At 51.5% G+C, this 27998-nt stretch overlaps 4 protein-coding genes across 21 annotated transcripts; 1 reads left to right on the top strand and 3 right to left on the bottom strand.

Annotated features, from left to right (window-relative positions):
* Positions 1-1196: 1196 nt before the first annotated feature.
* Positions 1197-6153, bottom strand: GATD1 (glutamine amidotransferase class 1 domain containing 1). Of its 9 annotated transcripts, none has more exons than XM_015863118.3 (8): positions 6045-6153; positions 5702-5778; positions 4272-4377; positions 3744-3851; positions 3464-3558; positions 2706-2799; positions 2066-2177; positions 1197-1658 (listed from the first exon to the last, which is right to left on the bottom strand). In XM_015863118.3, the coding sequence occupies exons 1-8, from the start codon at positions 6151-6153 to the stop codon at positions 1655-1657; spliced, it is 705 nt and encodes a 234-aa protein (XP_015718604.1). In that variant the 3' UTR covers positions 1197-1654. The 9 variants fall into 9 exon arrangements, 6 of the variants coding, with proteins under 6 accessions (XP_015718604.1, XP_015718605.1, XP_085404208.1 ...); XM_015863119.3 differs by having other exon boundaries at positions 1197-1584; XM_085548082.1 differs by having other exon boundaries at positions 1197-1581.
* Positions 5982-24433, top strand: NLRP3 (NLR family pyrin domain containing 3). 3 transcript variants are annotated; one of them, XM_085547952.1, is made up of 9 exons: positions 5982-6076; positions 8977-9128; positions 20516-20812; positions 21274-22936; positions 23107-23196; positions 23291-23461; positions 23588-23761; positions 23848-24015; positions 24092-24433. In XM_085547952.1, the coding sequence occupies exons 3-9, from the start codon at positions 20536-20538 to the stop codon at positions 24324-24326; spliced, it is 2778 nt and encodes a 925-aa protein (XP_085404078.1). In that variant the 5' UTR covers positions 5982-6076; positions 8977-9128; positions 20516-20535; the 3' UTR covers positions 24327-24433. The 3 variants fall into 3 exon arrangements, with proteins under 3 accessions (XP_085404078.1, XP_085404079.1, XP_032300580.2); XM_085547953.1 differs by having other exon boundaries at positions 5982-6203; XM_032444689.2 differs by lacking the exons at positions 5982-6076; positions 8977-9128 and adding an exon at positions 18459-18624.
* Positions 9354-18466, bottom strand: CEND1 (cell cycle exit and neuronal differentiation 1). 2 transcript variants are annotated; one of them, XM_085548032.1, is made up of 4 exons: positions 18420-18466; positions 15140-15222; positions 13169-13186; positions 9354-13077 (listed from the first exon to the last, which is right to left on the bottom strand). In XM_085548032.1, the coding sequence occupies exons 3-4, from the start codon at positions 13174-13176 to the stop codon at positions 12615-12617; spliced, it is 471 nt and encodes a 156-aa protein (XP_085404158.1). In that variant the 5' UTR covers positions 13177-13186; positions 15140-15222; positions 18420-18466; the 3' UTR covers positions 9354-12614. The 2 variants fall into 2 exon arrangements, with proteins under 2 accessions (XP_085404158.1, XP_085404157.1); XM_085548031.1 differs by lacking the exon at positions 15140-15222.
* On the bottom strand, positions 24422-27998 carry LOC107314166 (scavenger receptor cysteine-rich type 1 protein M130-like). 7 transcript variants are annotated; one of them, XM_015863117.3, is made up of 9 exons: positions 27429-27998; positions 27041-27355; positions 26667-26969; positions 25962-26570; positions 25591-25890; positions 25135-25515; positions 24939-25058; positions 24792-24866; positions 24422-24719 (listed from the first exon to the last, which is right to left on the bottom strand). In XM_015863117.3, the coding sequence occupies exons 1-9, from the start codon at positions 27850-27852 to the stop codon at positions 24541-24543; spliced, it is 2706 nt and encodes a 901-aa protein (XP_015718603.3). In that variant the 5' UTR covers positions 27853-27998; the 3' UTR covers positions 24422-24540. The 7 variants fall into 7 exon arrangements, with proteins under 7 accessions (XP_015718603.3, XP_085404081.1, XP_085404082.1 ...); XM_085547955.1 differs by having other exon boundaries at positions 25135-25890; positions 25962-26969; XM_085547956.1 differs by lacking the exon at positions 25135-25515 and having other exon boundaries at positions 25962-26969.

The following is a 27998-nucleotide window of genomic DNA, read 5'->3' as shown; positions in this document are numbered from 1 at the left end:
GCCCCATTCCTCCTCATAAGATCAAGCAGGGAAAATGGTTGCTGAGGAGGAATGAGGGTGTCGGTGTGGAGCAGTATCACCACCTTGTGGGAGGCTGCAACAGTACAGACAGCTCCTTTCCATAGCCCTTAAGAAAAGAGTCCACAGATTTGACACCGTAATGTATTTTCAGCCTTCCAAGACAGAATTTCTGTTGCTTAGCCATTGAGATAGACTAGAATAACCTCAATTCCTGGTTTCTAGCCCCTGCTGTGGCTTTGAGACCCTATGAGGGAGCTGTTTCCAACACTCAAAGTGTTCTAACTGCTTTCCCTCCACAAGATAATACATTGGAAGCTCTAGGAAAAACATCTATGAACTGCAGGCTCTCTAACCTATATTCAAGTAGCTCCATCTATAGTGTGCTTCAGCTCTGAAGGGAAAGCCAACACACTGCAGCAGACATGATAAGCAAATATGTCAAGACATCTGATATTGCCTTGAGCTGATTTCTATCTAACCAGGTCAAATCAGGTATGTGTAGTTTCTGACTCACATCACCAGGTGAATCACCATCTTTACATTCTAATTCACTTTAAGCTAAAGATTAGCATCCCTGGGGTGTAGCAGAGCACATGCTAACTCTATCACAAGTAAGACACTGATAAAGGCCAAGGGTCACAAGGAAATAGGCAGGAACATTTCTTGTGTATGCAAATGAACCTTCTCAAACAAGAAATATCTGCTGTGCACTCTTGGGTAGGAAAAATACTTAAAACTTGGCTACTGAACTGTGTTGTTATACCTTGTTCTTACAGCTTAAGAGATGAGAATATGTGTCAGGGGTTAAATCCAGCAGTGTCTCACCGCCACCAGGTGGTGAAATACCCAACTACAGCCCAACTTTCCTACATAGAAGCCCAGAGAGTCAATGGAGCCTGGGGTGGGAAGATTCATCTTTTGTATTCAAAGCTTTTAAGGACAGAGCTGTAGCTGCACAATGTCCAAAACAAAATGACCCTAACTACAAACACTACTGCAGCACAAGAACAAAAAGCCTTCTGTATCATTTCAGCAGATAGTCTGCTACAAATCCTGATGGCAAGTCTGTTCTGATGGTGACAGAGGCTAACAAATCTCTGAGCAAGCTTGTCAGAAATGAGGGTTTAAACCAAAGCTAAAAATGTTAAAAACGAACAAACAAACCCAGATAAGCATTTTCCATCCTGCTCCAAGTATATTTAAGTGTCACAGATACATTCTGAATTCAGACAGTATTCAGATCTACCAAAGAAAGGTAAGGACACCTCTGGAAGGGGCACATCAATGTGGAGATCGTAATATTTGAGCTACAAATGATGGTTGGTATAATGTTATCCAAGAACAGTCTTCATCCTCAGTAAACAACATTCACAGCCACTGATTTTTTGTTCCTTCCTCCATTCTGTATACAGACAACCTAATACTGTCACTTCAACATCACAGTCACTTCATAGTCCAGGATAGAAATTTAAACACATTTTATCCAGTTAAAAGACAAGAGTCCCCAGCCTGCTGGCTCAACATCCATCCTATTTGCAAAGAGATCTTCTCCTTTATTTCCTGCTGAATGAAACACATCCAAACATGACAGCACCTGTTAGTCCACATCCAGGAAAGGACTTCTAACACACATTCACCTGAACAAAAGAAGATTTTTGTGGTTACTTAAATACATTCTTCTATCTGACAAGAGGAAAAGACAGCCAAATGGCCAAGGTATTACCAAAGAAATTAAACCCAGAATCCCAACATATAGTTAAGTATTAACTTGGGAAAGCACAAATAAAAGCCATACAAGAGAAATTTTGCTCAGCAGAACTATTTAGAAAAGCCTGCACCAGTCTTGATGGATAACTTTGCACTTTCCAACCCAACATGAATGCCTTTTTAACAAAAGGCTTATCAGACTCAACAGATAGGTCAAGCACAGACAACATGCATTTCAGTAGCTAAATAAGGAAGAATGGGTCTGGTGGACAAGGCTCTTGAGCTTAAATTCTTTGACACTACCTGTTCCTAGTTCTCATCTCCCATGTTGCCTTACCTGACGTTGCAAAGAATAAGAAGATTCTGGACTGCTGGAAAGGTGGAGTTTTCATTCTGTCCTGTCACCAAGTGCCTGTCCAGCACAACATGTACAGCATCTGGTTTGCTGGCTGCAATACAGGAGGAAGAAAACAACACAACAGGTGTATTAGTAGGCACTGCCTCAGTTTCACCTCATAAAAAGAATGCAGAAAGTAACTATTTAAAGTAGGGAGATTTGCTCAGTCAATCTATAAATCCAACAGACAGGGGCAATCTCAAGCACCCAGTCCTGCAACAACTTCACTAGAAAGCCCTTCTCTAAAAGAACAGCAGGACTGGTCCTTTAATTCAATCAACAGCAGGTTGAAACAGGTTGCCCAAGGAGGCTGTGGATGCCCCATCCCTGCAGGCATTCAAGGCCAGGCTGGATGTGGCTCTGGGCAGCCTGGGCTGCTGGCTGGTGACCCTGCACACAGCAGAGGGTTGGAACTGGGTGACCATTGTGGTCTTTTTCAACCCAGGCCATTCTAAGATTCCCCTGCAGGCATGGACTGCAAAGCTGCACAGCAGTGGAAACCCTCCTGTGTCAAATGGGCATGCAAACGTTAAATCAACACAGCCACAAAACAAAGTGCTGGTCAACGAGAGTGACTTACCACTAAATGTAGCTCCAGAATCTTTCACAAAGTCTTCCACAATAATGGGCAAACTGGCAAAATTCGGCTGCCTTATTAGTTCATACACAGAGGGCTGAAAAAGAAAGAATTAATTGTCTTGCTTTTGTACAAATAAAAGAGGCAAAACTCCATAATTTATCTTTACTGTTCACAAGTACAGCAGGACACTGCAATGGCTCCTGAGTCTCATGAACACTGCATATAAATTTTCAACTCTAGAAGTTATACTACATAGGTTTGGTGCACAGCTATAACTGCTATATAAAAGGCTTTGTATAAACTGTCTTGTAACTCAAAACCCAGCTTTTTCCCCCAAAACTTCCTCTAGCCGTCAAAATAAAAAGCACCATAAGCAGTAAAACCTGCCTCTTGCATTCATGAAACAGAAAAAAAGACTCTTAAAAGCCCTCAGCTCTGAACTCAAAGAGCTGCAGCAGTCATTTCCAGCATCCTATAGACTCAGTTTGAAGCTTATGGAACAGCAAGAAATAAACACTATCAGTGCGTGAGGTGAAGTGAAACAGTTCCCTCGTGGATGGTGCTGGGCCCCTTTCCAATAACAGCCTCTTGAATGTAAATTAAGCACACCAAGCTGATGGATTTGTGTGGAGTAAGTTCTAGAATAAGGCCACAAACACTGGCATCGCCATCTCAAGCCTCAGAGCCTGGACAGGAAAAGATTCTTGTAATAGGATAACAAAACAAGTCCCAGGAAGCGTGTTGAAAGCTCAACCTACCCCTGTCAGGCTGTATCCCTGAAATACCCAGGTTTTATCCTCATTGGTGGCACAGCACAAAGCTGCAACGCCATGTCCAACTGCACAGATAGGCTCTAGAGAGAGATTAAAACACGTTTAAGAAACTGTAAGCATCTTCAAACTGCCAAAAAGCTTCATCTGTTGGGGCTTTAATGCCTAGTCTGGTATATCCCACATTTGGCTTCGAACCTTGAATCCTATCGACCAGGAGAGAAGCATTTCTGTCTAAGAACCTTCCCACAAAACAGATGTTACTTACTGTTCTCTGTGCAGAAGTGCTGCAGTATCTTTGCCAGGTACCCACTGTTTGCAAGGTCAGTCATAGCCCCTGGGCAGTTTGGAATCAGCAGTGCATGGTATCGAGCACCTAGGAAAGAGGAACAAAAACTAACATAACTAAAAAACTACCTGACCATAAATTCATGTCAGATTTGACAAACTTCAAACAACAGTATTCATAGACTGAAAGGACTAAGGAAACTGAATGATCTATACAGAATAGAGGAAGAAGAGGTAGGAGTTCTTTGTCCCAGGACATTTTTAATGAGGTATTTCTTACATAGACAAAGCTTAAAAGCTCTGCTTGCTAGCTTTTACTTTTTTAATAAGCCTTTTCCCAAGTAAACAAGAAGTAAGAAGGAAAATAAATGCAGTCACTATGACTTCCTCTTAAAACAAAAGCTTCCACGCCTTTTCTGTAACCTTCTTCTCTAAAATCATAATGTGAAGAAGAATCTGTTTCCCTGATAAATGGAAATAACACACAAGCCAATAGCAAAGACCTTACCATCAATTGACTCCAGCTTGGCAGGGTTTGCATATGACTTCATGCGGAAGTCCTGTATCCAGCGCACATTGCTCTCATTCACATCCACAAAATCAATCGACTTCCCCTAGTGGAAGAAAGGTTTGCAGACTACAGTTGCCATCGTCACACAGATTTCTCCTACATTTCTTGATGAACACCCTTGGGGGACGTCACTAAGTACCAAAGGGAAAAAAAAAAAAAAAAGAAGAGACCACACCAGCAAACAGCAGAGCAGGATAATCCCTTTCCTTGCCTGGCTGGCAGTGCTGTATCTGATGCATCACCTCAGGGTATGGTTTGGCCCTTTGGGCTGCCAGGGCACGTTGCTGACTCAGCTTCAACTTGCCATCAGCCAGAACCCCCAGATCCCTTTCTATGGGGCTGCTCTCCTGCCTCTTGTCCCCAGGACTCTACACATGTCCTGGATTGCTGCAGTCCAGGTGGGGAATTTGGCATTTGCTCTTGTTCAATAACTTGATACACTCAGTGACTACCCACCCCTCACATTAATCAAAGATCCCTCTGCAAGGCATCTCTACCCTTGAGTCAACAGCTCCTCCAATTTAGTAATACCCTCAAACTTTGCATACACTCAAATCTTGCATCAAGACACCACCTCTAGATCAAACCTTTCCTTCACAGATTAGGCACATGATCTTATAGAGAAGGATGTGATTTAAAAGGCTTAAAGAATATAGCTGGTTTTGTTAGCTTGCCTCCTAAAACATCAAGTAAAAACACAGGAACCATAAGTATCTCCTGTTAATGCCATCAGCAAAATGGATGTAGTGCCTTTTTCTGGTTGGACCCAGTTGCCGGGAGACTGCTGAGCATCACTTGTGTACACAGCTGTCCTTTTCAACCCAGTCCATTCTATGATTCTATGGCTGCCCCTGCTCTGCAGGGAGAGATCTGAACAAGAGCCACCTGAGGAGCAGTACAGGTGCCCAGGAGCAGCTGCTGGGTAAGAGAGGAGCTTGCTGGCAGCAGAAAGCAAAGCTCCAGAGACCCATAGGTCCCCCACCACATCCTTAGAAAGCCACTACCCACTACATCAACCCAGCTAGATTGCTGCAGCAGCATAGAGCAGTGCCAGCCTCCCTACCATCACTAATCAGCAGACAGGCTTCAGGTACCACTTCTGCTCCTTCACCTTAAATAATAATAATAATAACCCAGCTTTACAACTGGCCCACCTCAGCAGAACCTTCTCCAGCACCTCGTATAACAGTGTGACAGGCTCCTTGAGCCCTGCCTCTCCTTACCTCATCCCTTGCAAGTCATAGTGCCAGCATCCATGCTGATGCAACTTGATGGGCAGCTGCCCAAATTGCACTCACAGGGCACACACAGCCGCTCGGTACCGAGGGATTTAGCCTGAAATCACAACCATTACCGTTCTTACTCACCCCAGGAGTGGCGACTTGCAGGTTGAAGGCAGAGCTGCTCAGCGTGAAGCACTGCTGGAAGGACTGGGCTGACACCCCTGCAAAACAGAGCCCAACAGCAGCGTGATTTTACCTACCGAGGCCCGCAGATCCGCTTTGGGTCATTTAAAAGCTCAGGAGATGGTCAGAATTCAATTCAATTCAAGGCCCGGCGCGGGAAGCGGTACCACACGAACACCATAGGGCCGCGCACCGGGGAGGGGAGGAGCCCGGTTGACAGGAAAAGGGGCCGGAGCACCGCGCACAACCAGGCCGGGATAGAGGGAAGCAGGAGGGTCTCGGGGCTGTCCCCGGAGCTGCTCACCGGCGGAGGCGGCGCTGGCGACGAGGAGGCAGGTGGGTTTACCGAGCCGCTCCGACATGGCAGGGACGGGCGGCGGCGTGCGGAGCCGGCGCCTCATGCAGCCGCGCATGCGCACTCGGGGCAGACGGAGCTTCGCGACCGTTGGGCGGGAACGCTGAGGTGAGCCGCCATGATGGATGTTGCCCCGCGGTGCCTTTAATACGCTCTGGGTCGGCCCATTCGTTTGCATTGTAATGGGCAATGGCCGCCGTGCTCAGCTTCCCTTTCTGTCTTTCCTCATTGGGTTTTATGTTGACGTTTGGCTTTTGATACCGGTTTTATATCCCTCCCTCTTCAACTTTGTTGGGCTGAAGCGCTGAGCGCTCAACGCTGACCTCCCTGTGGCAGCGATAGCTTGTTGTAAACGAAGAAGCAGAATGTAATGTGGATGTATCACCTCATTTTCAGTGCCCAGTGGTAGCTGAGATGCTGCATTTCCAACCTTTTTATTTCCCAAGTCCCTCTTCATCTGAATACCAGAGCCTCTCAGTGAAGCCCTGTGGCGTATTTCTAATACACAAAATGAATAAACTCATCCAAACCATCCCAAAAGTGTCTTTCCCATCCTTCGAATTAGCTGAGTGTTTCCTCTTTGAGTCTAGTGTGGTCCAACCCATGTTCAGCCTTACAGCTGAGCCTGGGTGGCTCTGGATAAGCTATTCTAGAGCTCAGCCCCTATCTGGAAATGATAATAATAATCTTCTTTTGCCTGTTTCCATCAGGCTGAGGTTTATTCTGGGCAGGGATTTCATTTCACTGTGGTTTTTATTGGGATCTCTAATCCTAACCAATGTTCAGCCTTCAGGAAACATGACCATGGCTGAGGAGTGAGAGGAAGTGAACCATTTTCACTCGCATACCCGCATACACAAAGATGCTCACAGGAGGAATTATACATCTCTATCTGTATATATATCTCTAGATATAGTTTATTTTTTCACAATCCTGGTAAGAGTTACAGGTGTATTGGGAATCATTTACAGTTTCACAGCATATGGAGTGGCCATACAGCTTCTAATGTGAGTAACATACAGTGTGTAGAGAGCACACGTTTCCAGCCCATCCACCCACCACTCATACAATGGGTTTTCAAAGCTAATACTAGATTCAGCTACGTGGAAAGCCTGGAAAATGTTAGGGTACAGCGTTGGGTGTCATACAACACTGTCAGTCACAACGGGACAAGCTAAACTACTTTAATTTTCAATCTAGTATTTCTAGTCTACCTGCATTATTGCATTTATACGCTTTGTTTTTTGTAAGTCAAAGGAAATAGAATACTATATGGGAAAGGAAAAATTCTTGACTATTTTAGGATTTGAGCTGCAGCCCATACAAAGTGTCCATAGAAGCATAGACGAGGTTATAAATTCAACAAGGTATAAATTAGCTTTGTGTGTAGGTAGGTGTCCATTTCCCTCCAGGAAATGAATCTAGCAGCATATTGTTTCTGATATTAACCAAAAAAATACAAACCAACCCAAACCTGTATGTTGAACACAGGTAAAAATATGTGTAAGTGACAAGCAGGCCTGTTTGTACCGGGAAGAAAACAAGATGTCACTCTGGAAGTTATTATCAACTGGATAACAGGGGCTGATGGAGAACCCACTGGTGGCACAGCAGGCATTTCCATCTGACTTCCAGGGGCTTTGAGTCAGTCCCTGGCAAAGTAACACAATAAAAGCCAAAAAAGAAGAAAAGAAACCCCCTGTAATCAGACCTTCGAGTTTCTACAATCTTAGTTTCTCCACGAGTTTATAAGCAACCTGCACCTACCACTAGAAGGGAGCTGGTTTGTACTGGAGAATTGAGATGACACCTTTTAAAGGCTTGGATTGAAAGGGTCGTAACCAGTGACTCAGAAAGAAGGCATCAGGCTTAAGGAGGGCTGCTCGAAACTGGATAAAGCCAAATGATTCACTTGTTGTTCTTGAAAGGAACTGTATGGCACCCTTGTTCTTAGCAGATTGTCCCAGAAGCTTGACTGCTTGAAGCTGATGAGGCAAAACCAGGGATACAATGCAGGGTTGGTTAAAAGTGCAGGTCCTTGACTTCAGCTGAGAGCCAGCTCTATTCTCTGCCTGTATTTCTAGTGCTCCAATATATTGAGTACTAAAGTGTTCCTAGCTTCAGCCAGGCATCCTGTTTGCATACACTGTGTTAGCGTCTCTTGAATAATAGCCTGAATACCCCCACATCCAACTGGCAGGCAGCTCCTGGGTCTCCAATCCCAGGAAGAGCTTGCAGTCATGCAGTGTTTCATTAAGAACCATTTACTCAACAGATTTAACTCTCCAGGGCCAATCGAGGCCCTGTGATCTGAGCTAACTCATGCAAGAAGCAATAAAAGACTAAAAAATGACGTTGGAATAGAGCTAGGCAAGTCAAACTGAATGGTACATGGGGTGTGCTCCAAGCCAATGACTCAGTCCCTTCAGCAGCACCTTGCATCATCATCTGGGCTGCTAAATTCGAGCTATCATAGCCTAGCTCAATGACAGCTATCCTGTGGACAGCTGCATTCAGGAGGATGGACTTAGATTAGGTGCTCTATATGTTGTTTTTGACAGCTAAGACTGTCATTAACCTTACTAACATTCTGTGCTCCTTGCCCTTAAAAACCAGTTCTAAGAGTATTTAGAACAAGGCAGATTTCTCAACCCTTGTGACACTTCCAAGAAAGGAAGGGAATTTTAAGCAGGAATCATCTCTCACCGGTGAGTTTTTTGTTCGATTGCTTTTAAAGTTATCCTGATGGTTATTCACATATATTGCTGTCCATATAGGCATGGTTGTGCAGATAAAGACTTTCCCACTAAACCTGGTGGGGCTGGGAAGTGCCCATTGCTTGCCATTCTGAAAGTGCTGCTATGTTTCCTTTTCCTCCTAGGTTTGTTTGCAAAGCTGTTGGGAGTAGCAGGACTTACCACAGCCTATTAAACCAGAGGACAGTGGAAGCAGACTTGTCATCTCTTCCATTGTTCTGAGAGCTAGAAGCATCAAAAACCTTCTACAGAGCTGCCCAAGGGAGCATACAACAAGGTATGGTTATTGAATCTATAGCTTCAGTGATAAGCTGCAATGTCTGTGAAGTCAAATGTCTGATTTAGACTTTATCCAAAGAGTAAACTAGCAATCTAGATCTCTTCCAAACCCAAGCGCAGAATCTTATTCATTTTAACAATCAGCTCATTCTCCCCATGGAGATATCACTTCATGTCACAAACACCACACAAAGAATAACAGCAAGCAAATAACAGCATGTGCTCAGTATGAGAAAAGACAACTATTTATTTAGCACAGCGAGTTCAGTCATTTTAGCCTTCGGCTTCTCGACAGCTTTGAGTTCAATCTCGCTTCGATGCTGAGAGAGAAGAATTTGCTCTTCTCAGCCTACTTCTCACTGGACATTTGGACTCGGAATGAAACCACCGCACAGCCTGGCACGTTAAGGCAGAACAGGAGGTGTTTGCTAAGAGGAGGTCACTTGCAAGTGCGTGGTGTCAGCAGCGTGCCTGGGAGCTCATGTGGCATCTACGCTTCATCTGCCTGACTCAAGCCAATGCTAGACCCGCACTTTGCCAAGTGCTACACAGTCCATACAGTTCAATATAGTCTAAAAGTACCTTAATTTCAAGCGAGTAGCCCACATGACTATCCAGGGAGAGGAATAGCAGTTTTGAGCTTTTAGCATAATGGGCACATGATACATTCAGCAGTTCACTAGCCATACATTCTTTGCACTGAGCAGAAACCAGGACCAAATAAAGAAAGGTGGGTGCTGCGTGGTGTGATTCATGGCGCAAAAAAGACATCATGAACACCTTGTGAGAATGCAGGGGAACAAAGTGTCACCTCCAGATTTGGTTTTGGTTTTCCCTACAAGGAATGTGAATTTACTCAGACTGCGGTAATATAGATAGGTAAATATACAGACATACACAGAATATTCTTCAGGGCAGGGTGGTGGTACAGACACACTCACATGCACACATAAACAGAGGTGTTCCTCAAACCAAACCCAAGAGGTGGGCTCCAGATGATAGATCTGGACAGCAGACAGTGTTAAGTTACGGCAGTAAGCAGAAGATCCCTTATGGATAGGACAAATTACAGTCCCTGCCTGGGGAGGGCTGCATGTGGTTATGTACCCAGAGCATGAGCTGTCATCCCAGCACTGCCTCTGGGGGGTGTTTCTGGATGGGGATTCTGGCCCTGCACCCACAGGCCCTAAGGGCAAGATACGGACAGAAATGGTTAAGGCCCACGTTGGCTGAGAATTGTTTTTCCCTCTTCCTTTGCCAAACTTTAAGGAAAGAAAATGAAAACGCTTCAAAAGTAAAATAATAATAAGATATTCAAATGAGGCAGGCATTTTTTTTTCCTCCCCCTGCATCTATCTATGCTGATCAATGCTGAGTAGATAAATGCTGCATCTGTAGTGTCACACACTGCTAAAACTATCCAATAGCAGGAGAAGACAGGTGGAAACATCTCTTAAAGGCAGGAGTTGAAAATAGAGGAATTGGTCTGAAAATCACCAACCCTGCTTTGGTAAAACATGAATCAGAACAGGGGTGGCCAACTTCCCTCCCTCATAAGCAGCACAAGAAGAGTCCCTACAGCCAAAAGCTTTGTGCTCAAAAGGAAGCAGAGCCCAGGAATATCCATCCCTGTGTGCAAACACCATAGGTTTGGATATGTTACTCTGTACCCAGTGGGCAGTAACACTGATGAGGTTCCTGGATGGGCTGTGCTGCCTTTTGTTTCTGGCTTGTGCATGAGGACATGCCAAGGGCACTGCCAGAGGCTGGGTGCTCTACATCACCCCCAGGCTCTTGGATGAGGTGCAGGCAGGGAGGTGTAGCAGCAGCCCCATTGCATCCTCTTGCAAAGCCCTGCTGCGATTTCTGCAAAGGTTCTGTGCTAGGACTGCTTCTCAGCTACTTTGTGCCTTACATCTCTACTTTCCCAATTCCTCTCATAGTCCTCTGCTGTTGTTTACCCTCACTTCACCCCAGCCTAAAATGAATGACTGAACTGCAAAGCAAGATGAGGGGAAATCCACTCTTTAGACAGAAGTGATGTTATGGAGGCACCCAGCCATGGAGGACCCTTCTGTTCAACTCCAGCAAATTCTCCACTGTACTTGTGAAGGTAGAGGTAGACATTAAACTCATGCTGCATCAGACATCATCTGATACTCCCAGAGGCTGTGTGCCTTTGGGAATATTTTATGAGCCTTGGGGAAAAGAGGGTGACCATAGGAATGGCCATGCTGTGTTGAAAAGGCTTTTTGTCTTGGGAAGCTGTATGCATTCAGCCAAACAGATTCAGAGGTAAATAAAGAGGACGTGAGCCAAGAGAATTACCAGATTGGGTTATACACATCTGCTGTCCTATCTAGTAATTTTCAAAGACAAGTCACATTGGCTCTTTAACTGATTTCTGCTGAACTTACCCCAACATCTCATGTTCTTTTTCTAAGCATCACTCAAAAATCCCATTGGCTGCAACTTCTGTTGAGCTCCAAGGGAGCCTGTAGCTCTGACCTCATCTAATCTCTGATATCATCTGAGCTCTGACCCAAGTTAAAAAGACAGTGCAAGATAAAGTGACCCACTTCTTGGTGTCAGAGGAAGGGCATCTGCCAAGGCACTGAATCCTCTCATTGCCTGCCTTCCTTTTTCTTCCTAGAAGGTCTGGCTTTAGACCTGAGGTACTCACCAGTGAAACCAGGCTGCTCCCCAGTGCTGGGAATTTGTTTCCATTTCCAAGCTGTTGGAGGAGTCAAAAATCCCTGCTACTGTCACAGGCGAGGAATCACTCAAGGACAGATGGAACTTTCCAGTGACCTTGATCAGGGTTTCCCTGGCATGATGCAGGTCAGGGTTATTTTTCATGAGGTCCCAGCTCCTGTCCACCCCTAAAACCAGCTTGTGTTTCCTACCTTCTCATGTACAGAAAGGCCATAGCCTCCAGTGGGAAAATACCAGCTGAACAGCCTTATCCAAAGCCCCAAGAAATTAACACAAAGAAATCACGCTTTGCCCCACACACGGGGACAGGTGAACTGGGTCTTCTCGCTAGGCTCCATCTCTTCCCTCAAAACAAACTGAACAGAAAAACCAAAACACAAAGCAGGGACTCTGGATGGGACGAAGAACACTTTGGACTTGAAAACAGGGGACCGCAAGAGAAGTGGGGGTGGCTCCCAGGGAGGACAGCAGGGGAGGGGAGGGGACACCGTCATTTACACCCATCAGGAGAAGCTGAAATCTATACACAGTGGTATAAGCCAAGATATATTACATGAAAAGAACACACTGAGTGCATGGAGTTACCCACATCGGGTCAAACTGGCACTGTTGTCTTGAACAAGACTCTTGGAGTTGCGGTTGGTGTTTGACATTGACCTATCTAGCTCGCTCTCTCTATATAGATATGTATAGAATTTTTCTGCATGCATTTGTCTCAAAAGGAGCTGTACAGCCAGGCTGGGTTTCTCAGCCCACCCCATCTCGGTCTTCATTTTTTCCGGGCTAGGAACACCACTCCCACAACCACCGCCAGCGCCGCCACCGCCACTCCTCCAACGATGATCCAAGACTTCATGTTCTCGAAGATGCTGCCCGGTGACTCCTCGGAGCCATTTCCCTTGTGGTCAGAGTCAGGGGACTGGCCAGTGGCCTCCTGTGTCTCCGTGGCGGCTGCACTGGGTTTCAGGTTGCTGTGGTTGTTTGCAACAGCAGCATCGCTGCCTGCTTTCTTGGCAGCGACAGGATTAGGCTGCTCGTTGGGGGTCTCCTTGTCTGCATTCGTGGCAGGCCCAGGGCTGGGCTTTTCTGGCTTTCCAGAGCTGGCGGCCTTGGCATCGGGTTTGTTTCCACTTCGGACGTTACCTTTGGACTCCATCCTTTCGAGTGCTGCAGGTGGTCTGGATGCCCCGCACACAGGGAGACAGTTCAAGGTCTTCTTCGGCTTTGCCTTGCTGCTGGGTGAAACAGGAGCCACAAGATCAGGACAACTCAGTGCTTTGGGGTGATCACCTTTGGATGACGTTCACACTGGTGGTGTCCTACCTGGACATGATACAGCACCTGGAAGATAAAGGAAAGCAATGAGAGCTGGGTGAAACAAGCTACTGCCATCCCACCTGAAGAGGAGAACAAAACTGTGGAGAACTGTGAGCTGTAGTCAAAGCATCTACTCTAGTGCCTGCACTTGAGGAAACACCGAACATCAGACCAACCTTCACTGAGGTCTACTGTATCTATTCTTATACATCCCCAGCTGTGTATGCAATGTCCTTTATTTGTGACAGGATGTACTCATGTCCAGCCTGTTTCATTACCTCCCATCTGACCTCTGGCGCTGCCGAGGGCTCTCTGCCTGCTAAGTGAAATGTGAGCTCAATAACTGTCTGGGTTTAGAAACAGAGAAGCTCATCAAAAACCTCTCCAGATAGACACTGCTTTCAATAACAGCTCAGAGGACATTCATGATCCAAGCCCAGAGGCATTTAAAGGTGTGTAGATGTGATGCTTAAGGACATGGTTTCACACTAGGCTTTGCATTGCTGGGATAACGTTGAACTTGAGAACCTGAATGATTCTATGATTTCTTAGTAGAAATGCCAGATGCACCCAGAGGCATGTTCCTATGTCCTACAGCTCCAGTCATTTGTAAGGCTCTACTCCTCTGGTTTGAGGAAGTGTTAATTCTCATTTTACATCTGATGCAGTGATGACACAGGCCACAAAGAGAAAGTGAGGCTCACAACAGGAGCAGGCTTTGAGGTTCAGGCAGGGAGAGCCAGACTCATCGTATCATAAATATTCAGTTACCTACATAGAGACTTCAATGGCAATTAGCAGGGCTGCTCACTCTCCCTAGCACTGTGCAGTAATACTGTATTCTGCTATCTCTAAATATTTGCTGTTTTCCCCTTATGCAGATTCCAAAGGTTTCAAAAGATTTGGAAACCAAACTAAACCAAAATTCACTATCAGGTTTTGCACTTATTTCTTCCTGCCAAGCCAGGTTCTAAAAGCATTACAATGCATTCTGCAGAACTGATCCCAAAGCTGTCGATATCCATCAGACTTCCTAATTTCTTCTCTCCTCTTTCTAGCCCTGTGCTTTCAAAGGCACAGGAGCTGCTCATTTCTAAGCACCTCTGCAGCCCTCATCAGGCTCATTTTTGAAGGGTTTTTCTTCTCCTTGCCATAAAGTTCCCGTTTCATCCCATAAAGTTTTCCCTCTCATGGCCCATCCCTCCACCTTTACTTTCTTCTCCATAGCTCATCACATCTATTTATTCCCCCTCAGCTCCTGTCTCCACGTCTACCCGTTCCTCCCCCTTCCAGCTCCCATCTGCCTCCCATACAGACAGCAGCACTGTAGAATGAGGTTTTGTGAGAAACAGACTTCATTTCCCCTGTCTCCCTGATTCTATGCTTTTATTTAACAATCTTTGCCCCTTGCAGGGAGTTTTCCACTTTCCACCAGCTCCTCCCCAGGCTGGGGAGGGGAAGCAGAGATCATGACATCAATTAAGCAATTAAGGAGATAAAAGGAAAATGAAAGTGCTCTGAATTCCTGCCCAACAAAGTCCTTGGCTGGTTCTGCTTGCTGCAGCTCAAGGTCAGTGCAGTCAGACCCATCACAACAAGCCCTAACCAAAGCAACAGGGAAGGAGCAAATTTCCCTGGCTCCTTGGAGGGCACCTTTTCTGCTTCAGCCCCCCTCCCTGCCCACCACATTAGCAGGCGCATCTATTCATCTGTCTGCTGTCTGTGCAGATGAAAGCTGCATCAATTCTGCACCAACTGGAGCAGATGAGTCACTGCTGGCTTTGCTGTAAGGTATCACTCTTAGAAGGTCCTATTCCCAGCCTCATTCCCATGCCCTGTAATCTTCCCCTCACACTTCTGAGTTAGAAAGAAAGCTGAGAAAATCTGCAAGGAAGAGCTGAGTGCAGGATGCAGCATGAAGCTGCACCCCACAGCTGTAGGGGGTCCTCAAACATCACCCTGGCGGGACTCAATTACCATCACAGATTCATCCGTTGGCACCAGCTGGTAGATCACGAGCAGGTAATTTTAGCTTGAAAATTTTGTTCCGTTCTGGCAGACTGCACATAAACAAGGAAACGAGAATTTAGCCACTTCAAAAAGGCACCTTAAAGCTTAAAACTGTATGACTTTACAAAAGGAGGAAATAACAGCAAAATCAACATGGTTCTGAGTACCAAAAATAGGGCAGCTAAGGGAGCAGGCTGTTAGAAACAGGGTGCTACTGGGGTATCAGCACTGCTGCTGCCTTCCTACCTGACCTCTGCATGTCACAAGCCTATGGAAATGGGATTTATGTCATAGTGGAGGCTGAGCTGACTGATTCTAGATCTTCAGATGGAAGAAGGCACAGTGATGTTGATTATTGCCACCACCAAGAGGTCTTGGCTTAGGTGGCCAGGGGGAAAGCAGATGGAGCCACAAGAATGAGAAGTGATGGCTTTAGGTCCTTTCTGCCCCTTTCTGTGCTGCTGAGGCAACAGGCACATCAAAGGCAGCAAGATGCCATGCCAGCAGCCAGGCATTGTGACGGCAGCATACTGTGACTAAGCCATTTCCCATCTCCAAGAGGTGCTGTGATGGTGGATGAGGTAATGCGGTACATCTCAGTATTGCCATAAATCTCAGAGCAGCTTTACGTAAGGAGTTTGTGTCATGTCACTGGGAGCTTTTCAGCCACCTCCACTCTACTTTGGATCGACGCAACGCCCGGCAAATGAGATAAAACAGCATGAATGCATTCAGAGTGGGAATTGCTTTCTGTAGGAGCTCTTCATCAGGCTCAGTGCACCAAGGCTGGGCTGTGCAACCCTCCTGAAGCACAGCCTGGAGGCAGCAGCACTGAGCTGCAGCACATGCCGCTGACCCACTTCCCTGGGATGAAATATTGATGGATCCTTTTCCCAGCGTGCTCTTCTCTGCTTCTAGCATCCCAGATTAAATGCTTCCCACCCAACAATCCCTTTGAATTTTGAGCATCAAGGAGCTGAAAGGCTTTTAGCAGGCGGCGGCAGCCTCAAGTCACTGCTGACAGTGTCTGCATCAGCCCTGCAGCTGCATCAAGACCTGGAATCTCAGCCATCACATCCATGGTCCATTGAACGTCACAGGGTCTGTGTAAACTAATGTCACATTTCTGCTTTGTTACCTACTCTTACCCTATGTGAAAATAACTCCAAGAGCCCTGAGAAGAACTATAAACCTGCTCGCTGCCTGGTGCAGACAAACCCTCCTTCACATGCCTTGCAGCTGCCCTGGAACACAGCAAGAACAGGGAAAGCAGCACCAAAACAGCCCCAGGACACAGAATTTTGCCTCCATGGTGGCACTGCATGAGGCCGTGAGACTGCATGAATCTGTGTCTCCATTAATGGAACAAGGCTGTAGCCCTTACCACGCAGAATTGCAAGGCATTAGATCCCAAGCCTTTCCCTGAGACAGCTTTGCTCAGCCATCCACCCCGAGGGCTGCCTGCTCCAGAATGGAGGCCACTGCCTCCCCCAAAAGCCTCATAGTCTGCCCAAGGAACAAAAGAGCAATTCCCTGTTGCATCCATCCAAACACCTATAGCTGGGACCTCAGCAGTAACCCAAATGCAGAAGTGCTTTTGGTTCCTCCAAGCTTTGCAGTTCTATTCCCTCTATGCTGTGCCAAGAGGGGAGATGGGGAGAGGGTTCACCCTCCTAATGCTGCTTTTAGAGCCCCACCTTGGGAGTCATCAGTCCCATTTCTCTCTGAAGTGCAAAATACACGAGCAAAAAGATAAAATAAAATAAAAAAGAAAGAAAAAAAAAGGATGAGAAGAAAAAAGACAGAGAAAAAAAAAGGTCATCTCTGGCAGTACAGTAGCCCCAGGGACTGCAGTAAGCAGCAGTTGGATTTGGCAGCTCTCTTCATCTATGGGCAACCTGATAGACCCATCCAATGGAAGCCGCTTGTGCCATCACCCCCCCCTCCCCTTCATCTCAGCTGTGATCACAAAGATTGCAGATTCCGTTCTGCAACATCTGAAAACTGTTGCTTTGCAGCTGAAATGTGAGGAGCCCCTGCAGGTGGAAGGGGAATAATTCAGCAGTGTCCTTCTGGGGATCCGGGATGTCTCTCAATGCATGAAGGCTGCCCTATATCCATCCTTCCTGCGTCCCACTGCGGATGGAACCGCTGCACCGGGCCATGCCCGCAATTGTGGCCACCCGCCAGCCAAGGGATGAATATGTGCATCTAAGGGGGATTCTAGATTGTTCCTCCTGCTGCAATTGCATGGGTGAGGGGCTGGAAGGATGGGAACTGCTGAAGGTCGTGGCTGTGAAGGTCAGAGTGTGGATGTTGGTCCCCGTTTGGAGCAGGGAGCTCTGTCCAGCTGCGTCCTCCCATTCCTGACAGCATCCTGCCCAAGCCCCACCCAGGAGAAGAGGCTGCCATCACCTTCCTATGGCCCCAGCACCAAAGTTCTCCTGTGCTGACCTCGGATATGGCATAAAAAACCTCTCCCCTCCATCCTCAGTGGTCACTGAGACCTCAAGCAGGGACCAAGCAAACAGGTCTCTGCACACATAGATGCAAAAAGAACTACACATAGAGGCGCAGAAAAAGCTCCAGAGACCCCTCATGCATTTCATTCCCATCTGGTGTCTCCCTCCCATCTGATACACTAGCTCATTTCTCTCAGTTCTCCACAAGGGGCTTGATTTTGTGTTTGTCTGTTTCTCTTTGTAAGCAACTTTTCAGCACAAAGCAGGGCACAATATCAAATGCGATCCATTTGGTATCACAGATATGGCCCAACCCAGCAGAACAACCCCCACCTCCAAACATGGAGAAAGGAAACATTCAACAGCCAGGGCTATTAATTACCAGCACTGTTTGCTCTGCATAGCCTCCTGCCTGTGGACTGCTAGCAATTAGACATTTAACATGGCACTGTGCAGGCAGAAAGGAGCAGGAACACAGCTGGGAACCCGGCAAGAGCCTTCCAGGGCTGCAGCCTCCATCGCAGGGCTTCAGCCTCCATCCCAGCTCCATCCCAGCTCCCTGCCTCCATTCCAGATCTGCAGCCTCCATCCCACCTTCCTGCCTTCATCCCCTCTCCCATCCTCCATCCCTGGGCTGCCTGACCTTGAAGGACACGTGCACAGATCCTTACTATTTTAAGACATATTGTTATTTATCAATGGGGAATTAAAATCTCCCTCCCCTCTCTCCAACCTCCCCCCTCCCTCCAATTAGTGTTACGCGTGGGGAAAAGCAGCAGCCTTACCTCTGTCCTCCAGAGCTGGCTCTTGCGCAGAGAGGAGGGATGGAGGCAGAGGAAGGAGGGAGGGTGGGGGAGTGGAAAAAACTTGGGAGTTTCCCACAATGCGCCTCTGCAGACCTGCAGGAAGATGGAGAGCAGGGGAGGAGGGCAGAGAGTGCTCCAATCCGGAGGGGAGGGCTGGGACCGCGGAGGGGAACTGGATGCCAAGGTGGGGGATGGTGGGGAGGGGGGGGGGGGGGAAGTCTGACACCCCCCTGTCTCAGGGCTGGGTGATTTGGGGCTGCCCCCACTGCACTGAGCATGCAGCAATTGCAGCCACCAACTTGGAGCAGGGGAGGAGAATGGGAGGGGGCAGCCTGGCAATCTGAGATGCTTCTGCACGTAGGTAAAAGAAAAAAAAAACAACAAAAAAAGGGATTTGGGGGCTCACGGCGCTCAGGATTTCTGAGGATGTTGTTAGAAACGCTGTCACACAAGAGATGCTCTGCACAGCACAGGGGAGGAAGCTAAAATGCTGCATAGAGGGAACGTTGTGGCATCTCTGTTCTCCCTGAATCCTCCCAGGTTAAAACCACCTCTGGGGCCAAACCTCACATTTCCCCATGGCCAAGTCCTGGGACTTCGTGTGGGTCTTTTAGCTGGGTTTGATCAGCAAATAAGGGTTATGATGCTTGTCCGTGTTTAAAGCAAACCAGAGAAAATCCATGGCAGTAGAGCTCAGGAGGGAGCCAAGTGCCAGCACAGCACGCAGTGCTTCAGCTCAAGATGCAGCAAGGTGAAAGCAGCTCCTTCAAGGTCAAAGGGAGACCTTGTCTCTTGTACATGCATTGGCTTCATGCAATAACTACAATAAATCATGTCATAACAGGCTAACTCTGCAGTCATCATATTTACATATAACCATTTTACCCCTTCAGTATATTATTGTTATTGTAATTCTGCATCTCTGCTGCTGCTCCACCTGCTCCTCTGCAACTTGATGAAGCTTGCCTTTGGTTTACTATTAGAACACTGCATCCATGCCCAATGATTACAGCTGGTTTCTGTCTAACAGCGTGATATGCACCTTGTTCAGCCAGAGCAGGAGCGAGAAGATCTGGTTGTTGTAAGGTCTGCGTGGTAATTCTTCTGTCCTTTAATATTAATGCCCACTGCTACTCACTGGGCACACCCCTGAGCTAGTGGTTGGTAACTTTGTCCACAGCAGGGGTTGGAAATTAGTGATCTTTAAAGACCCTTCCAACCCAAACATTCCATGGTTCTGTGGTCTCTAAGGACTCTTCCAACCCAACCATTCTGTGGTTCTGTGATCTATAAGGACCCTTCCAACACAACCATTCTGTGGTTCTATGATATGATTCTGCTTGCTGGCATAGCATCCATTAAGATGACTATTTTTCATTATTCTCAGGAGATAATGATTTGAACAAGTTGCTGAAGTGAGCCCGTGTCCTACAGGTGCATTAGGAAGCCCTGGTGTTACCAGTGAAGGGTTTTATCTCTTCAAATAAAAACCAACTCTGAAAAATGATTCTTCAGTAATCAGGGTGGCAAAGAAATGGTTGGAGCTATAATTGAAAACCACTTGTTGTCTGCTGGTAGCTTAGCAATAATCACTGCCTTGCTAAAATAGGAGCCGTTCTCATGGTGAACACGTTTCTTTGGCAGTACTCCATTGTCATTTGTCACAATTTCCCATCAGCCTTGCTAATGGCACACAGTGACAAATCAGAGGGGTTTATAATTTCTCAAGAAATGCTGTTTAAAAAAATCCTCAAAGATTTGGCTTTGGCTTCTTCAGGGTGTGACTGGAAGCCTTCTCCCAGTCTCTAGCTTTGAGTGTCACCCCTTTCTTCTTCCCTCAAGGATTTGCTGCCCTTCTATGTCAGTTTTCTTCCTCCTCAAACTCTGAGCCAGCAGCAACCCCCATCTGAGCAGCTCTATCCCTGTGAAGTTCACACCAATACCCCTCACCTGCCCTTTCTAAATGAGTGTGAGACCAAGCCTCAAATACCACTGCTCTTGGTGCTTATATGTTCTCAGGGATGTCTCATAACAACACTGAAAGAGAACTGATTTCTAACTCTTGCCTTTTTCAGGTGATTTTCCATATCCCACAATGGCAGGAGAAGAAAGCACCATCCTGTTAGAAGCACTGGCAAGTCTCACACTCGAAGACTTCCAAGCATTCAAGAAGAAGCTGCCACAGGATGATATCAAAGGAGGATGGAACATCCGCAGGGATGAGCTGGAGAAGGTCACCCATCCTTCCACTCTCATCAGTTATATGGGCGACAGCTATGGGGAAGGCGCTGCTATGGACATTGCCATCAGGCTGTTTGAGGAGATGAACCAGAGGGACCTTGCTGAAAAAGTCCTTGATGAGAAGGTGAAAGGTAAGCAGACAGGGTAAATGTCTTTGTCTTTTGAGTGCTTGGGACAGAGAGAAGCCAGTAAAAGAGCAGGTTTCAGCTTCATGGTGAGGCTGGAACAGTGAGGGTGTCCCTCTGATCCTATCAGGGTTCCTCTCCTCCCTTGCCTCATAACGCAGTGAGGCCACAAGCAGATTAAGGCCTTTGGGGACAAGGTCAGGGTGCCTGGAAGGGGCAGCAGTGTGCCTGTACAGGCATTCACTGCAGCCACAAGGTCCAAGCTGGCAGATATTTGCTGAGGTGAAGGACACAAGGGACACCTTGGGGACATTCCTGGAAGGGTCCAGAAGAAGAAAAAAGGGCTCAATGAATTGGGAGTGCATAACTGAATTTGATATTGAGGCTCTGAAACAGATGCCCTGTGCTGTCGCTGTGTCAGGAGCGTGGCTGTGCTTTGGAACTGACTGTGCTTCTGTCTGGTGCAGAATACAAGCAGAAATACAGAGAGCACGTGGCCAGAGAGTTCCTGCAGTACAAAGAGGTGAACTGCTGCCTAGGGGAGAACTTGTCCGTGAGCGACCACTACACCAACCTGACCATAGCCAGGAAGTCTTGGAATCAGCATGGAGATGAGCCTGGAGATGTCAGCTCTGACGCTGTCACCACACAAACACTCTTTGAACCCAGCAAAGACAGCCAGGTGCCGCGGGTCACGGTGCTGGTGGGTGCCAGTGGCATGGGGAAGACGATGACCATCAGGAAGGTGATGATGGAGTGGGTGGAAGGGACTCTCTGCACACAGTTTGACTACGTCTTCTGCATAGACTGCAAGGAGCTTTCCTGTTCCAAAGCTGTGAGCGTGGTGGACCTGATCTCAAACTGCTGCCCTCAACAGCGAACGCCGGCTGGAAGGATTCTGAGTAACCCGGAGAAGATCCTGTTTATCTTTGATAGCTTTGAGGCCCTGGGATTGCCCTTGGCTCAGCCCAAGGACCAGCTGAGCACTGACCCCACAGAAGCCAAACCACTGCAAACCACCCTGCTGAGCTTGCTCAAGAGAACCATCCTCCCTGAGTCCTCTGTGCTCATTGCCATGAGACCCACAGCTCTGCAGAGCCTGGGGCAGTGCCTGGAGGGTGAGCATTATGTGGAAATCCAGGGGTTTTCACCAGCTGCACGGGAGGAGTATTTCCACAGGTATTTTGGGAATGGCAGTAAAGCAGATTTGGCCTTCAGGTTTACCAGGGGAAACGCGGTCCTCTACAGCTTGTGTGTCATCCCTGTCATGAGCTGGACTGTCTGCACCATCCTTAAGCAAGAGCTGGACAAGAAGGATCAGCTTCTTGCGTGCTCTAAGACCACCACACAGATGATCATGTTCTACCTCTCCTGGTTAATGAAGCACAGAGACAGCAATGCCTGGCAGAACCTGCAGCAGTTCCTGCACAAGCTTTGCACCTTGGCTGCCGACGGCATCTGGAAGCACAAGGTCCTCTTTGAGGAGAAGGAAATCAAGGACCAAGGCTTGAATCAGCCAGAGCTTCTCTCCCTCTTCCTCAATGAGAAAGGTTTGGAGAAAGGCACAGACCATGGGAACGTCTACAGCTTCAGCCACCTGCACCTCCAGGAGTTCTTTGCAGCCATGTTTTACGTCCTGGAGGATCGGGAGGAGGTGGTCGATGACTCACGGCTCCTTGCAAAGGATGTGAATGTGTTGTTAGAAACCTACCACATGTCTAGGATGGATCTGAACATGACAGTGCAGCTCCTGTTTGGTCTGGTGAACCCCAAGTCAATAGAGTACGCAGATAAAGGGATCGGGTGCAGGATTTCATCACGACCTCGGGGAGATCTGCTGAGGTGGCTTCAGACAAGGCACAGAGATCTCTGCCATCGCCATGAAGCGACGGTGGTGGAGGATTTGGACACTTTCCACTTTTTATTCGAGATCAATGAGCGAAGCTTTGTGCAGAGCGTGCTGGGCAGTTTCACAGGCATAGCCTTGCAGGGTGCCAAGCTGACGCTGTATGACCAGGCGGCTCTTTGCTTCTGCATCAAGCAGTGGGTTGGGCTGCTCAGTGTCACCCTCCGGAGCTGCTCCTTCCACCAGCAGCATCGCAGGCAGGAGCCAGCCAAGGGTTTGCACTGGTAAGTACTGACTGTGCTCTGTATCCACACAGGATTTCCTTTTTCCTTTGCAAAGTTCTGGAACGTCCTAGAATTGCAAATGCCTCTTTCCATCCAATCCATGGAGGATTTTACCTATTCTTGGTAAGAACTGTGGGACAATGTGGTCATTCTCATCCCCTCCTTCCTAGGCAGAGCTGGCAGCAGGAGGAGCTGTGCTCACCTCTGCGCCCGCTGTGCCAGGCACTGTGGTACCCAGGCAGCTCACTCCAGAGCCTCAGGTACGACCCTGCCCCACAGCACCTCCATAGGGTGGGTGGCTGCACTCCCCACATGCTGCAGTGCAGTGGGGTATGGTGTGCCTCCATCCTGCAGGCTGCAGTGGTGCGGACTGACAGAGGGTGATATTGAAGCACTGGGGACACTGCTGGCCACACTCCCCAGCCTGGTCCACTTGGAGCTGGGTGACAGAGCTCTGGGTGATGATGGTGTGAGGATGCTCTGCACCGGGCTGCGCCAGCCCGGCTGCCACCTGCGTGTCCTGCGGTAAGCTGTGCTGGGACAGCTGCCTTCCCTGCATGGGAGCGTGTCCCCAAAGCATCCTCCAGGGCAGCCGTGTCCCTCTGCCCCACTGCACCTGGGAGGCAGCAGTGCTGAGGCTCTCTCCCACAGGCTGCGGTACACCCACCTCACCAGTGGGTGCTGCCAGGACCTCGCCGTGGCACTGGGCACCAGCAGGTGCCTGGAGGAGCTGGACCTGTCCTTCAGCTCCGGGCTGCGGGATGATGGTGTGAAGCTGCTGTGTGAGGGGCTCCAGCACTGTGGATACCAACTGCAAACACTACGGTAAGAGCATGCAGCACCTGCACACCCTGTAGGCTCCAATGCCACCGCTGTGTCCCCAGTGCTGCTGTCTCCCCTTTGTTCTGCAGGCTGGGGAGCTGCAGCCTGACCGGCGCCTGCTGCCAGGCCCTGGTTACGTGGCTTGGGCACAACCACAGCCTGAAGTGCCTGGACCTGAGTGACACCGAGCTGGGAGCCGGGGCCACGATGCTGCTGCAGCAACTCCGCCATCACAGCTGCACCCTGCAGACACTGGGGTGAGTGTGGCCACATGGACCTGGGGAGCAGGTTTGCCCAGCTGGTGCTAAAGCTGTTTCTTTGCATTCCCTTAAGGCTCAGTATATCGACACTGAGCAAGGATGCCCTGCAGGAGCTGGCTGCCCTGCGCGAGCTGAAGCCCAACTTGAAGATCACAGACCTGCTGGAACACGAGGCCCCAGAGACGGGAGCCATGGAGCGGCTCAGCTTCCAGCGCAGCGTCAGGGCAGGCAGGGGGGCAGCTGGGCGGGGCCGAAAGGGGCTGACAGCCCCTCTGACGGCCCCTCCCCACAGCGGGAGCCTGTGTTAGCTGAGCTGTGCCCTGCTCTTCCTGCTGCTGACATCCCCCCCCGGTGCCAAAAGGCGAGTTTCCAAGCAGTTTAAGGGTTGAATAAAGAAGGTGCGTTCACACTGAAAGCCTGTTTTACTGCTTAACAAACACACACCCTAACGAGATGGGTGGAGGAGCGGACATGGAGCCATTGCTCTGCGGTTCTGCAGGGCCGTGTCCCCGGCCATCACCCTCACAGCGGTGTCCCTGGGCAGCTGACATCGTCGTATCCCATCTCCCCGAGCGTCTCCTCGGGCACAGCTGCGGCATCATCATAATCCTCACACAGCATCCGCCCTGCGGTGCCGCCCCCCTCCTCCTCATCCCCGGTGCGATGTGACAGCAGCAGCCCCGAGCCCTGCAGCACGGAGCCTGGGGGAGGGTGGGCGCTGGGGCACAGAGGGGACGGAGCAGCCCCGGCTTAAAGGATGAACCCGCTCCCACCTGCACATCCGAGCCCCTCCCTGCTGTAATCCAGCTCCTCGTACGTCGCCTCGGAACCGCCGTCCTGGCCGGTGCCTGCAAACAGTACACGCGTCAGCGGGTCCTTAAGCGTCCCCAACGGGGAGAGACCCCCAAAGCGCCGCCCACCTGCACGCCGAGCCCGAGCGCGGTGCGTCTGCAGGGCCAGGGCGGCCAGGGCCAGGCTGAGCATCGCCCCCAGCAGCGCGCACAGCACGGTGGGCAGCGGGACATCTCCCAGCGGGACGGCTGCGGGGACAGCGGGGCAGCGTGAGGCCTCTCGGGGAGCACCCGACATCGGGGGCACCGGGCGCGGCGGAGACACCTGCGCAGCCGTCCCCGTCCCGACGGCCGCTCCCCGGGGCCGGGCCGCCGCCCGCGTCGCTCCCGTCCTCATCGCAGGCCACGTGCGTGACCCCGGCGGGGCCGCACGTCCGCAGGCTCCAGGCCGTGGAGGAGCAGCGCCAGAGCGAGCGGCTCCCCGCCTCGCAGCGCAGCCGGCCCAGCCACGCGGGGCCCGAGCCCCGGTCCGGTACAGCGTGCAGCGTCCCGGCGGCCCCGCAGCCCAGCTGGCGGCACACGGCGGCTGCTACAGCCGAGCCGTCTGCATCGGTGCCATCGGCGCACACGCGGCCCCACGCTCCGTCGTGCAGCAGCTCCAGGATCCCGGCGCATCCGCCGCCGTCCAAGCGCAGTGACCGCAGCGCTGCCGCAGGACGGGGCCGCTCACGGCTCCGCATCCCCGGCGGCTCCGCGACGGCAGCGCCCGCCCCGCGCTCACCTGCGCACACCGCGCCCGCTCCGCCGCCGCCGCAGCCGCCCCGCGCCGGGCAGTCCCAGAGCGCCGCCTCCGTCCCCGCGCAGCCCCCGTTGCCCGCCCACGTTGTCCCGGTCCCGGAGCCGAAGCGCTCGGGGCCGGGCGCCTGCAGGGCCGTCCCGCAGCGCAGCTGGCGGCACACGACGGCGGCGTCCCGCAGGCTCCAGGCGTCCCGGCACACGGAGCTCCAGGCGCCGTCCATATACACCTGCACCCTGCCGGCACACCGCCCGGGGCCGCCCGCCAGCCTCAGCCGCCGGCTGCCTGCACGGGAGGGCCGCGATGGGGCCGGGTGCGGACGCGCGATGCCCCGCAGCCCATCCCGGGACTCCCACCTGAGCAGATGACGACCAGCGCCGAGGGGCCGCGGCTCAGCCCCGAGGTGCTGCACCGCTCCAGGAGCTCCTCGCTGCCGTCGCACCGCAGTTCCGCGAGGCCGGAGCCGCCTCCCGGTGCAGCGTACGCCCTTTCGAGCGCCCCGCAGCCCAGCTGCCGGCACGCCACGGCCGCGGTGCCGTTGTCGCTGGGTCCCGCGGACACGCCGGTCCAGACGTCGGGGCTCGACGCCACCTCCAGCCGCCCGTCGCAGCGGCTCTCCCCGCCCCGCAGCCGCAGCGTTTCCGCGGCTCCCGAGCAGATGACGGCGGCCGCCCGCCCGGGGTCGCAGTCGGGCTCCCCGAGCACCGCGGCCGGGCACTCCCCGGGGTGCCGCTCGTTCCCCACGCAGCCGAGGCGGTCGCGCCGCAGCGGCCCCTTCCCCGCCCCGAAGCGACCCCCCGGCTGAACGGAGGCGGCCGGGCCGCAGCCCAGGTGTCGGCAGAGGACGTGAGCGTCGGGCAGCTCCCAGGACCCGGCGCACAGCGCTCCCCACGTTCCCCGCCGTTCCGCCTCCACCCGCCCGGCGCAGGACGAGCCGCCGTCCGCCAGTCGGAACCCGGTGTAGGCTGCGAGGAGGAGAGAGAACAGAGGGAGGGCGGCGGGATGCGGGCACGGGATGCGGGCACGGGATGCGGTCCGCCGGCCCCCGGCCCCACGCTTACGGGAGCACACGACGGCGGCGGCGTCGGTGCAGCGGTGCTCGGGGGGCGGCCGCGCCGCGCAGGCGGCAAGAAGCTGCTCGGAGCCGTCGCACTCGAAGGCGCCGTCCCAGAGCGGCCCCGACGCGGCCCCGAAGCGGCCGGGCTCGGGCAGGGCCAGCAGCGCCCCGCAGCCCAACTCCCTGCACAGCACCCGGGCGCCCTCCTCGTTCACTCGGCCGTGGCAGACGCCCAGCCAGGCCCGGCCCCGCCGCACCTCCAGCCGCCCCTCGCAGGCGCCGTCCCCTCCGACCAGCCGGGAGAACCCTGCGAGAGGTGCCGGTGGGTTCGGAGCCGAGCTCTGGGCTCCCCTCGGGGCCGCCCGGCCGCGCCCTCACCTTGGCACACGACGGCGGTGTCGTGGTCGTGATGGCCGTCGTAGGGCCCCCAGCCCTGAATGGCGCAGTCCCAGAGCGCGCTCTCGTTCCCTCTGCAATTAACTACGGCCACGTTGATGGGACCTTCTGCCGGGCCGAATTTAGAGCCGTGATGGGCGCCGGCTGCCGAGCCGCAGCCCAGCTGCTGACACACCACCTCGGCGTCTTCCATGGTCCAGGAGCCGTCCGCCACCGCGCCCCAGCGGCCCCGCAGCTTCACCTCCACTCTCCCCTCGCAGGGTCCCCTGCCGGCCGCCAGCCGCAGCTCCAGCGCCTCTGCACCGCGTTAAGCATCAGTTACGGCCACGGCCACCGCCTCCCCCGCCCCACATCCTCGGCGGGGCCTCACCCGAGCAGGTCACCCCCACGTCCCACTCGTGGCCGCAGAAATGCCGTCCCCAGCCGAAGTTGTAGCAGTCCTGCAGGGCCCGCTCCGTCCCCCGGCAGTTAAAGGGATGCAGCCAGATGCGTCCCTCGCCCTGCCCGAACGGGGCGTACGGGGATGCTCTCACTGCGGCCCCGCAGCCCAACTGCCGGCACACCACGCCGGCACCGCGGGCGTCCCAGTCGAAGTCGTAGGTGCAGACTGAGCCCCATTCGCCTTCGTGCATCACTTCCACCCTCCCGGCGCAGCGATGGCCGCCTCCCACCAGCCGCAGATGGACGGATGAGTTGCTCATCGCCGGGGAGGGCTGCGATACGGCCGCAGGTCCAGCACTAAACCCGCACAGCTGCACACAGAGCAGCAGCCCCAGCACCCAGCCGGGCTCCATCCCACCCCACAGACCCAGCGTGCAGCACAGGCCGGGAGGGGAGATATAGGCATCCCAGGAGCCAATGGGTGCAGCGGAGGCCCCGCACAGCCGTTATCAGCGGGGTTATCTGCCTCCTGGCGGGGCCCAGCCGCCAATAACCTGCA

This window comes from Coturnix japonica, chromosome 5, assembly GCF_054131305.1.
Source record: "Coturnix japonica strain WE chromosome 5, WE-NBRP24, whole genome shotgun sequence".
Lineage (NCBI taxonomy): Eukaryota > Metazoa > Chordata > Aves > Galliformes > Phasianidae > Coturnix > Coturnix japonica.
Note: the sequence above shows the minus strand (reverse complement) of the source record. Positions and strands in the feature narration are given on the sequence as shown.